Source organism: Rana temporaria, chromosome 10 (assembly GCF_905171775.1).
Source record: "Rana temporaria chromosome 10, aRanTem1.1, whole genome shotgun sequence".
Taxonomy (NCBI): domain Eukaryota; kingdom Metazoa; phylum Chordata; class Amphibia; order Anura; family Ranidae; genus Rana; species Rana temporaria.
The window spans coordinates 149,761,215-149,773,963 of record NC_053498.1 but is presented as its reverse complement, the minus strand read 5'-3'; the positions used below and the strand labels follow the sequence as shown (position 1 = coordinate 149,773,963).

Below are 12,749 nucleotides of genomic sequence, written 5' to 3'. Positions count from 1 at the left end.
CTCTCCCCCTATCTCTCTCTATCTTTCCCCCTATCTCTCCCCCTATCTCTCCCCCTATCTCCCCCTATCTCTCCCTATCTCTCTCCCTATCTCTCCCCCTATCTCTCCCCCTATCTCTCCCTATCTCTCCCTATCTCTCCCCCTATCTCTCCCCCTATCTCTCTCCCTATCTCTCTCCCTATCTCTCTCCCTATCTCCCCCTATCTCTCTCTATCTCTCCCCCTATCTCTCCCCCTATCTCTCCCCCTATCTCTCCCCCTATCTCTCTCCCTATCTCTCTCCCTATCTCCCCCTATCTCTCTCTATCTCTCCCCCTATCTCTCCCTATCTCTCCCCCTATCTCTCTCCCTATCTCTCCCCCTATCTCTCTCCCTATCTCTCCCCCTATCTCTCCCCCTATCTCTCTCCCTATCTCTCTCCCTATCTCTCCCTATCTCCCCCTATCTCCCCCTATCTCTCTCTATCTTTCCCCCTATCTCTCCCCCTATCTCTCCCCCTATCTCTCCCCCTATCTCTCCCCCTATCTCTCTCCCTATCTCTCTCCCTATCTCTCTCCCTATCTCTCTCCCTATCTCCCCCTATCTCCCCCTATCTCTCCCTATCTCCCCCTATCTCTCTCTATCTCTCCCCCTATCTCTCCCTATCTCTCCCCCTATCTCCCCCTATCTCTCTCTATCTCTCCCCCTATCTCTCTCCCTATCTCTCTCCCTATCTCTCTCCCTATCTCTCTCCCTATCTCTCTCCCTATCTCTCTCCCTATCTCTCTCTATCTTTCCCCCTATCTCTCCCCCTATCTCTCCCCCTATCTCTCCCCCTATCTCTCCCCCGATCTCTCCCTATCTCTCCCCCTATCTCTCCCCCTATCTCTCCCCCTATCTCTCCCCCTATCTCCCCCCTATCTCCCCCCCCTATCTTTCCCCCTATCTCCCCCCCTATCTTTCCCCCTATCTCCCCCCTATCTCCCCCCCCTATCTCTCCCCTATCTCTCCCCCTATCTCTCCCCCTATCTCTCCCCCTATCTCTCCCCCTATCTCTCCCCCTATCTCTCTCCCTATCTCTCTCCCTATCTCTCCCCTATCTCCCCCTATCTCTCTCTATCACTCCCTATCACTCCCTATCACTCCCCCTATCTCTCCCCCATCTCTCTCTATCTTTCCCCCTATCTTTCCCCCTATCTCTCCCCCTATCTCTCCCCCTATCTCTCCCCCTATCTCTCCCTATCACTCCCTATCACTCCCTATCTCCCCCTATCTCTCCCCCTATCTCTCCCTCTATCTCTCCCCCTATCTCTCCCCTATCTCTCCCCCGATCTCTCCCTATCTCTCCCCCTATCTCCCCCCTATCTCCCCCCCCCCCTATCTCCCCCCCCTATCTCCCCCCTATCTCCCCCCTATCTCTCCCCTATCTCTCCCCCTATCTCTCCCTATCTCTCCCCCTATCTCCCCCCTATCTCCCCCCCCCCTATCTCCCCCCCCTATCTCCCCCCTATCTCCCCCCTATCTCTCCCCTATCTCTCCCCCTATCTCCCCCTATCTCTCCCCCTATCTCTCCCCCTATCTCTCCCCCTATCTCTCCCCCTATCTCTCCCCCTATCTCTCCCCCTATCTCTCCCCCTATCTCTCCCCCAATCTCCCCCCTATCTCCCCCCTATCTCTCCCCCTATCTCTCCCCCTATCTCTCCCCCTATCTCTCCCCCTATCTCTCCCCCTATCTCTCGCCCTATCTCTCCCCCTATCTCTCCCTCTATCTCTCCCCCTATCTTCCCCTATCTCTCGCCCTATCTCTCCCCTATCTCCCCCTATCTCCCCCGGGTTTTTAATCTGAATATTATCCAATTGTCTTATCAGAGGGAATTTCATTCAATAAAACCCTAAATGTGTCCTGAAGAAGTGAAATCCTTTGCCGCTTTTATTTCCGTTATCTGGTAATGGACATTGTATTGATTTATAAATGTGTTCTTTATTAGATATATATCTTCACATCCTGAAAACCTCAACGCTAAATGAAATATTGTGTCCTGTGATTTATAGTAGCCAAAAGCAAAAATGTCATATATTGCAGTTTACTTCGATGTGGTGGCTGCATTTGTTTTCTTGTTTAACCACTTCAGCCTCGTGAGAATTTACCCCCCTATCTGACCAGAGCACTTTTTGCGATTCGGCACTGCGTTGCTTTAACTGACAATTGCTTTGCCGTGCCATTCTGACGACGTATATCGACGTTAGCCGGTCGGCAAGTGGTTAAGACTGCAAATTAAAGTAACCAATGTTAAAGGGGAGTTCCACCTTAACCACTTAAGCCCCAAGGCTGATTTTCAGACTCGGTGTTTACACATTAACCACTTAAGGACCGCCTCCTGCACATATACGTCGGCAGAATGGCACGGCTGGGCACTTGCATGTACAGGTACGTGCTGTGCTATTGTCTAGCCGTGGGTTCGCGGGCGCGTGCCCGTGACCCGGTCCGAAGGTCTGGGACCACAGGATCCGCGGACCCGATCGCCGCTGGAGTCCCGCGATCGGTCCCCAAAGCTGAAGAACGGGGAGAGCTGTATGTAAACACAGCTTCCCCGTGCTTCCCTGTGGCGGCAGCATCGATCGTGTGTTCCTTTTTATAGGGATTCACAATCGATGACGTCACACCTACAGCCACACCCCCCTACAGTTGTAAACACACATGAGGTCACACTTAACCCCTTCAGCGCCCCCTGTGGTTAACTCCCAAACTGCAACTGTCATTTCCCCAGTAATCAGTGCATTTTTATAGCACTTTTTGCTGTGAAAATGACAATGGTCCCAAAAATGTGTCAAAATTGTCTGATGTGTCCGCCATAATGTCGCAGTCACGAAAAAAAACGCTAATCGCCGCCATTAGTAGTAAAAAAAAAAAATATTAATAAAAATGCAATAAAACTATCCACTATTTTGTAAATGCTATAAATTTTGCGCAAACCAACCGATAAACGTCAATAGACGTCCAGTCAGGATTACACAACCACTTCCCAGATGTCAATTTTCTATTTGACCAGGCGGGAAGTGGTTAATAAGACTCATGGCCACTCATTAAAATGAGAAGAAAAGAGGTTTAATAGAGGGTTCTTTACTGTAAGAGCGGCATGGATGTGGAATTCCCTTCCATAAGCGGTGGTCTCAGCGGGGGAGGAGCATCGATAGTTTCAAGTAACGATTAGATGGGTATCTTAACGAGCACATCATACAGAGATATACAATGTAATACTGACCTGTAATCACACACATAGGGGGGACTTGTCTTTTTTCGGCCTCGCCTACTATGTAACTATGGGAGATGCAATGTAACTATGGTAGATACAATGCAACTATGGGGGATACAATGCAACTATGGGAGATGCAATGTAACTATGGGAGATGCAATGTAACTATGGGGGATACAATGTAACGATGGGAGATACAATGTAACGATGGGAGATACAATGTAACGATGGGAGATACAATGCAACTATGGGGGATACAATGCAACTATGGGGGATACAATGTAACTATGGGAGATACAATGTAACTATGGGAGATACAATGTAACTTTGGGAGATACAATGTAACTTTGGGAGATACAATGTAACGATGGGAGATACAATGTAACGATGGGAGATACAATGTAACGATGGGAGATACAATGTAACGATGGGAGATACAATGTAACGATGGGGGATACAATGTAACTATGGGAGATACAATGCAACTATGGGGGATACAATGTAACTATGGGAGATACAATGTAACTTTGGGAGATACAATGTAACTATGGGAGATACAATGTAACTTTGGGAGATACAATGTAACTATGGGAGATACAATGTAACTTTGGGAGATACAATGTAACGATGGGAGATACAATGTAACGATGGGAGATACAATGTAACGATGGGAGATACAATGTAACGATGGGAGATACAATGTAACGATGGGAGATACAATGTAACGATGGGAGATACAATGTAACGATGGAAGATACAATGCAACTATGTAATTCTATGGCCTGTGGTCACAGAGGGGGGGGGGGATGGTGCCGCTCTATTTAGGAGGCGGCACTACTTTTATAAGTCTTCCTGCGGATTTTATCTGGGTCATCAGATCTCGGCCACGCCTCTCGTGGTTTGCGGTTCATCAATAATTCCCCCCGGATACGTGATTGGCAGGGGGAACGTGGCAAGAGGTCGCGATGTCGCGTCACAGGGACTGGAAATAGAACTTCGCTTATTTAAGATCTCTTCTTGGATGTCCTGATGTCAGGCCAGGGTGCGAGGGGGGGGGGGGGTTTGTAGTACGGATATGATATGGATGGGCTCTTGTCGCTGTAGAAAAGGGAAAGGCTGATTGGGGGGGGGGGGGTGACTGAAATCCACCATCAGATATTGAAGTGAACTTGCTGGTATAGATATTTGGGAGACGACGTTCCTCACTTTTTATTTAACCTTCGATATCCGAATGTAAATCCCTGATCTCTAAGAAACATTCAGACTTTTCAGCTTTTACTGGCTGCATGCTTGTTCCGAGTAATAGACTGATTGGATGGTAAGGCCAGGATTGGACTACCCTGGAAGTTGCAGGTGTAAAAAAACACAAACCTTTAATCTGTGTAGAATGCAAGTTGGAGGACAATAACCATTGGAAGCTGTGCCCCCCAAAAAAAGGGCAGGCAGAGGGTAAAGGGCCAGTCACCTGCCGATGGTCTCCCTTAAGTTTCCTCTTTACTGACTTACCATGTTTAAAGTTCGCTCTCGTTTTTATGTCAGACCTGCACTCTCTGACAACTGGGGGGGGGGGGTAGTATTCAGCAGGAGAGGTGCAGGAAGCACACAGAATGAATGAGGACGAAGCAGGGAGATCCTTGTCCTGCAGGTCTTCAGGTGCAGCTTCCTCTCCAGCAAGGAGAACAGTAATCAGTGGCGGCTGGTGCTAAAAAAAATGTGCCCATCAAACGCAGCCACTGTGCCCATCAATTGTCGCCACTGTGCCATCAATTGTCGCCACTGTGCCATGCCATCAATTGTCGCCACTGTGCCATCAAACACAGCCACTGTTCCCATCAATTGTCGCCACTGTGCCATGCCATCAATTGTCGCCACTGTGCCATCAATTGTCTCCACTGTACGACAAATGCAACCACTGTGCCATGCCATCAAACGCAGCCACTGTACCCATCAATTGTCGCCACTGTGGCATGCCATCAATTGTCGCCACTGTGCGAGAAACGCAGCCACTGTGCCATGCCATCAAACGCAGCCACTGGACCCATCAATTGTCGCCACTGTGCCATGCCATTAGTTGTCGCCACTGTGCCATGCCATCAATTGTCGCCACTGTGCCATGCCATCAATTGTCGCCACTGTGCGACAAACGCAGCCACTGTGCCATACCATCAAACGCAGCCACTGTACCCATCAATTGTCGCCACTGTGCCATGCCATCAATTGTCGCCACTGTGCCTTGCCATCAATTGTCGCCACTGTGCCATCAATTGTCGCCACTGTGCCATGCCATCAATTGTCGCCACTGTGCCATGCCATCAATTGTCGCCACTGTGCCATGCCATCAATTGTCGCCACTGTGCGACAAACGCAGCCACTGTGCCATGCCATCAAACGCAGCCTTGTACCCATCAATTGTCGTCACTGTGCCCATCAATTGTCGCCAGTGTGCCATGCCATCAATTGTCGCCACTGTGCCATGCCATCAATTGTCGCCACTGTGCCCATCAATTGTCGCCACTGTGCCCATCAATTGTCACCACTGTGCCCATCAATTTCCGCCAGTTTGCCCTCTCAAGAAACACCACTGGCTCTGATAGACACTTCCAAAGCCAACCAACTGCTGTTATTCAGATGGCCGGCGCTCACCAGGGGGTCGGCCATCTGAATAGTGGGCGGCAGCGGCGCCGGCGACAATACACAGATTCATGCAATTGCATGCCCCCAAAAATTGAGCACCAGCCGCCACTGCGCTTTACGTCCTATGAAGTAAACCAGTTATCTGCCTAATCTGGTCATGTATTGGACGGGTAACTAAAGGAAGCAAATTTTCCCCTACCTATGGGTCAGTGATGGGAGATTGTACCCGACATTTACTATTCATAGGAAACTACTGCCACATCAATGCAAAAAAAAGGTGGCAACCACAAACCTAACTAGTAAAATAATATTTTCTAATCCTTTGTAGAGCCAGCAGAGGTGACAAGTGTATGTTTCATCCCTGCGAGAACCTTCTCATCCCCTGACTTTGCTTCCCTCTAGTGGCCAGACAGGGTTACTACAGGATTATTATATACATTGTAACACAGGATCTTCTATCTATGGGATGGAATCTGTGCGTGTGTGTGTATACATACATATATATATAGAGAGAGAGAGATGGATGCATATACACACTACCAGTCAAAAGTTTTAACCGGTTAAGCCCCGGACCATTATGCAGGTAAAGGACCCGGCCCCTTTTTGCGATTCGGCACTGCGTCGCTTTAACTGACAATTGCGCGGTCGTGCGACGTGGCTCCCAAACAAAATTGGCGTCCTTTCCCCCCCACAAATAGAGCTTTCTTTTGGTGGTATTTGATCCCCTCTGCGGTTTTTATTTTTTGCGCTATAAACAAAAAAAGCGTCAATTTTGAAAAAAAATGCAATATTTTTTACTTTTTCCTATAATAAATATCCCCCAAAAATATATAAAAAAAATGTTTTTCCTCAGTTTAGGCCGATACGTATTCTTCTACATATTTTTGGTAAAAAAAAACGCAATAAGCGTTTATCGATTGGTTTACGCAAAATTTATAGCGTTTACAAAATAGGGGGATAGTTTTATGGCATTTTTATTAATATTTTTTTTTTACTACTAATGGCGGCGATCAGCGATTTTATTTTTTTCGTGACTGCAACATTATGGCGGACACATCGGACACTTTTGACACATTTTTGGGATAATTGTCATTTTTACAGCAAAAAGTGCTATAAAAATGCACTGATTACTGTGAAAATGGCACTGGTAGTGAAGGGGTTAACCACTAGGGGGCGCTGTAGGGGTTAAGTGTGACCTCATGTGTGTTTCTAACTGTAGGGGGCGGGGCTGGACGTGTGACGTCATTGATTGTGTTTCCCTATATCAGGGAACAGACGATGACTGACACTGCCACAGAGAAGAACGGGGAAGGTGTGTTTACACTCACCTCTCCCCGTTCTTCAGCTCCTGTGACCCGGTCACGGGACACCGGCGGCCATCGGGTCCCGCGGGCGTGGTCACGGAGCTTCAGACCGGGTCGCGAGCGTGCCGCCGGCGGCGCGCTCGCAACCCACGGCTGGGCTCTTAAAAGGGACGTATATATACGTCCATGTGCCCAGCCGTGCCATTCTGCCAACGTATATCGTCGTGCGGCGGTCCTTAAGTGGTTAAAGAACCCCAATTTTCCCTTTTTTTTTTTTTTTTTATTGAAATTTACATTTTATGCAGTTTAATCTTTCAATGTACTTTAAAAATGAAGTAAACAGACATAAAAAAATAAATCATGGAATAATTTTCTGTAATCTATATTTTTGGACTCCTCAGTAAGCCACCTTTTGCAGATCTAACAGCCAAACGCACTCATGGCGTTTTTCTACAACGAAAATCAAATATTGTTTTTTGAATTTTCTTCCCATCACTGTTGCAGAAGTTCCCACAGTAGTTGCTTTGCTTTCATCCTTCTGTCCCGTTCATCCCAAACCAGCTTGTTAGGCCCCTTTCACACTGGGGCAGAAGGTGCGGTGGCGGTATAGCGCGGCTATTTAGCAGAGGTATTCAGCCAATAGCGGTGCACTTTTACCCCCTGCTAGCGTCCGAAAAAATGGTTAATACTACCCGCAATGTGCCTCTCCCGGTGGTATAGCTGCGGTGTCCCATTGTTTTCAATGGGAAGGAGCGGCGGAGGAGCGGCAGAGGCGTCTCTAGGCTTTGTGAGGCCTTAGGCAAAACTTGATATGGGGCCCCACTCTCACCCATAATGGAAAAAATAATTCAAGGACAAAAGCCTCTTCCCCACAACCCTGGCCGGTGGTTGTGGGGGGTCTGCGGGCAGGGGGGCTTATCAAATTCTGGAAGCCCCCTTTAACAAGGTGGCCCCCAGATCCTGCTCTTTTTTAACTAAGGGGGGGACACTTGGTGATGTCACCTGGTGAACCCACCCCCTTGTGACGTCATTGACTGAGGGCATGCTGGATCATTGACGTCACAAGGGGTGGTGTCACCGATATTCACTGGTTGTTAAGGACGCTGGCAGCCCCCCTTTTGAGTCAGGGCTCTTAACGCTGCCTGAGCACAGCAGAGTTAAAGTCCCCTGTCCCTCAAAACTGGAGTAATGCATTGGAAAAGTTAGGCGGCCTCGCGGCCCCTGTGAGTTCGAGGCCTTAGGCGACCGCCTATTTTGCCTAATTAAAGAGCCGCCTCTGAGGAGCGGTAAACACACCGCTCCAAAGATGCTGCTGGCAGGACTATTGGAGCGGTCCCGCCAGCGCATCACCTCAGTGTGAAAGCCCTTTGGCTTTCACGCCGAGACTGCAGAGCAGGAGTTTTTCAGGCGGTATTTAGGCGCTATTTTTTTTGCTAAACTGCCTGAAAAACTCCTCAGTGTGAAAGGGGTCTTGGGGTTTAAGCTTGGAAACTGTGCTGGCCATCCCATAATTTGACGCTGTAACGGAATGACCCGTGACACCCTGAGACTTTTGAAGGATGGGGGGTACTCCTGTGCCAGTGTCACTAATGACTCTTGGGTCTAGGGTCACCCTGTGCCCCTTTTGGGCATAGGGTGACTGATAACTGATAATTCATATTGCAGGATATCTTGAGATATTACAAGTGGTTATTCTGACCCCACCGGGTCAGTGGAGTGTTTTCATTCAATGTGAGGACACATGCTTTTAAGATGTTAATTGGGGCTGCTCCTAGACATTCCATTGTGAGATGCTAACTAAGTCGGAAAGGTCAGATGTCTCCTTTCGGGGGTAGGGAATTAGCATGTCAATTATGTTTACTATTACTATTATTTGTTATTAATATTGTTACTATTATTATTATTATTATTATTATTATATATCTTACCCCTTTTCTGTTTGTATTTGTTGCAGTCTCTAGGCCGGCACACTGAGCACAGCCCCTAAAGCTGGCTCCATGTATCCAGAATCCACCACGGACTCCCCGGCTCGACTATCACTGAGACAGACTGGCTCCCCAGGGATGATTTACAGGTGAGTCCCCATCACATACCTGCGTGAGCCACGCCCACTCTATGTCCAGCTTCCATATCTTGGCCTGGTTTGTACCCAGCCGTGCCTACCTACCTGTACCCACACCTTCCTATCATGTCACCCGTCAGCCGTGCCTACCTACCTGTACCCACACCTTCCTATCATGAATGTCACCACACCCCTATTTTCTGTGTTTAAAAAAAACAATGGCCCAGATTCAGTAAGCAATTGCGCCTGCGTAACCATAGTTACGCAGCGCAATTGCTGACTTGCGCCGGCGTAACGAATGCTCCTGATTCAGAGAACTCGTTACGCCGACTGCAGCCTAAAATCTGCGTGGCATAAGGCTCTTATGCCACGCAGATTTTAGGCTGCATTCTTGCGATGGCCGCTAGGGGGCGTTCCCATTGTGGTCAGCGTATAGTATGCAAATTGCATACTTACGCCGATTTACAATGTTGCGCACCCCCTGCGTACGCAAGTTACGTCGTTTCCGTACGGCGTGTTTAGCGTAAGGCTGCCCCTTCTAATAGTAGGGGCAGCCAATGCTAAACTATACCCGGCGTTCCCACGTCGCAACGTTCGAATTTTACGTTGTTTGCGTAAGTGAATCGTGAATGGCGCTGGACGCCATTCACGTTCACTTTGAAGCAAATGACGTCCTTGCGACTTCATTTGCCGCAATGCACGTTGGGAAAGTTTCCCGACGGAGCATGCGCTCTACGCTCGGCGCGGGAGCGCGCCTAATTTAAATGATTCCCGCCCCCGGCGGGATCATTTACATTGCGCGCGCTTACGCCGGGCAATTTTGCCGGCGTGCCCTCGCAATTTACGGAGCTACTGCTCCGTGAATCGAGGGCAGTGCAAAATATTTGCGGGAGCGCAGGGCAAAATCGTTGCCCTGCGCCTCCGCAAATAGAGCGCAAATCTTTCTGAATCCGGGCCAATGTTGCCACCCTGTGCATATGATTTTCCTGTAGTAGCCACATTTCCATACACAGTAAATCCTCGGATTGTGAGCATAATTTGTTCCAGAAACATGCTTGCAATCCAAAGCACTTGTAAATCAAAGCAAATTTCCCCATAAGAAATAATGGAAACTCAAATGATTCGTTCCACAACCATTTATTCATAAGTCCATATAAAAAGATTCTAGCGATGTGATTGGTTGTCCATCCACCAATGGAAGACTCCACAAGGGGATTAGAAGCAAAATCCAGCAGGAGCTCCAGAGTATAAAAGAGAAGAGAGGCGCCGCGAAGTGTAGCAATACGTTGCTCAATGTTGTATTTTCAATAACTGTGACCAGATTGCTACACTTAGGGGCGCCTCTCTTCTCTTTTATACTCAGTTGTGACATGACGCTACTCTTATATCAAGACATCGCTTGTATATCAAGGCAAAATGTATTTAAAAAATGTCGCTTGTCTTGCAAAACGCTCTCAAACCAAGGTTTTACTGTATATAATGTAAGAGGGAGTTCTGTTCAGTCTTCGGGACGCACAGTGATTCACTTTTGAACAGAAGGGATAAAGGTGTTCAGTGTCAGGTGGATTTCGGAACAGAAACTGGCAGAACTTAAAGTGGTTGTAAAGGCTCAAGGGGCCAGATTCTCAAAGGGCTTACAACGGCGCAACGCCATTTGCGCCGTCGTAAGTCCTAATCTGGCCCGGCGTATCTATGCGACTGATTCTTAGAATCAGTTACGCATAGATATCCATTAGATCTGACTGGCGTAAGGTTCTTACGCTGTCAGATCTTAGATGCAATTTTTTTTCCCGCCGCTAGGTGTCGCCGACGTCGTTTTCCCCGTCGTCTATCCAAATGAGCCATGAATAAGCACTAAGTCAGTGCGAAACGTCGGTTATCCTCCTGTTTCTGTTGCTGTGATCTGGTATGTTTTGCTGTTCGTTTAAATAAAGACAACCTGTTTGGTTTGGAGTGCGGCCATCCATCCTTCATTTTACGCCCATGCTATGCAAATTGGCTATTTACGCGAGATTCCCGAACGTACGCGCGGTCGACGCAGTGAATTTACAACGTTTCCGTAGCATTTGCGACGCGTAAAGTTGCCCCTGCTATATGAGGGGCAACCAATGTTAAGTATGGCCGTCGTTCCCGCGTCGACATTTAAAAATGTACGTCGTTTGCGCAAGTCATCCGTGAATGGCGCTGGACGCCATTTACGTTAACGTCGAAACCAATGACGTCCTTGCGACGTCATTTAGCGCAATGCACGTCGGGGAATTTTAGGGACGGCGCATGCGCAGTACGATCGGCGCGGGAACGCGCCTAACTTAAATGATTCACGCCCCCTACCTGGATCATTTGAATTAGGCGGGCTTGCGCCGGAGGATTTACGCTACGCCGCCGCAACTTTACAGGCAAGTGCTTTGTGAATCAAGCACTTGCCCGTAAAACTTGCCGCCGTGTAGCGTAAACGAGATACGTTACGCCTGCAGAGTTTTACGCCGATCTACGAGAATCTGGCCCAAGGTTTTTTATCTTTGTGTATTCTATGCATAAAGGTAAAAACCCTCCTCTGTACAGCAAGCCCCAATACCTCGGCTCTCTAGGGACTCTCCCTCCTCATTGGCTGAGGCAGCAGTCCATCCCAGCCAGTGAGCCAACAAAAGAGAGAGGGGCGGGGCCTCGGCTCTCCAGGGACTCTCCCTCCTCATTGGCTGAGACAGCTGTCAATCCCAGCCAGTGAGCCAACAAAAGAGAGAGGGGCCTCGGCGCTCCAGGGACTCTCCCTCCTCATTGGCTGAGGCAGCAGTCCATCACAGCCATTGAGCCAATTAAAGAGAGAGGGGCGCGGCCAAGCCACAGCCCTGTGTGTGAATGGACAGCTGCTCGGGAGTGAGCCTACTTGAGTGCCCCTATTGCAAGCTGCTTGCTATGGTGGGCGCTCGGCAGGAAGGAGGGGCGGGAGCGCTGATGGGGGACCTGAGAAGAGGAGGATCTGGGCTGCTCTATGCAAAACCATTACACAGAGCAGGTAAGTATAACATGTTTATTATAAAAAAATAAAATAAAAATTGCCTTTAATAATTTTGACGTAGAACATCAAAATCTATTTAGTTTTCAATAGATGGAGGAAAGTTTTCTATTGCTATTGAAGCTTTTATCATTTGTCTTTAACCCCTTCTCATCCAGCCACGGCGTCCCTTTAAATGGGCTACTATCCTTGAGGGTGGGGCGGGAAGATCTGCCTGATCACATAACCACTGTGATTGGCTGTCACAGTGACAAAGGAGATATTTGCCAGCACACCATGGATCAACGTGGTAGCCTCCAAACAGATTGTTTATTGCATGATCACATCACAAGAACAGCAGTGCCACGTTTCGGAGTCATGTAGGACCCCTTCTTCAGGCAGCCTGATGAAGGGGTCCTACATGACTCCGAAACGTGGCACTGTTGCACAAGTCCATCCTGTGTGTGTGATTATATGTCAGTATTACATTGTATATCCCTGTATGTTGTGGTCGTTCAGGTGATT

The 12,749-nt window shown here is 48.4% G+C and overlaps 1 protein-coding gene across 3 annotated transcripts in view; it reads left to right on the top strand.

Moving 5' to 3' along the window:
• KCNAB2 (potassium voltage-gated channel subfamily A regulatory beta subunit 2) overlaps positions 1–12,749 on the top strand; it is a 232,236-nt gene that overhangs the window by 78,025 nt on the left and 141,462 nt on the right. For all 3 annotated transcript variants that reach the window (XM_040326541.1, XM_040326543.1, XM_040326542.1), the window contains exon 2: positions 9,125–9,244. In XM_040326541.1, coding sequence (XP_040182475.1) covers positions 9,168–9,244 — 77 coding nt within the window. In that variant the 5' untranslated portion in view covers positions 9,125–9,167. The remainder of the gene's footprint in view (positions 1–9,124; positions 9,245–12,749) is intronic.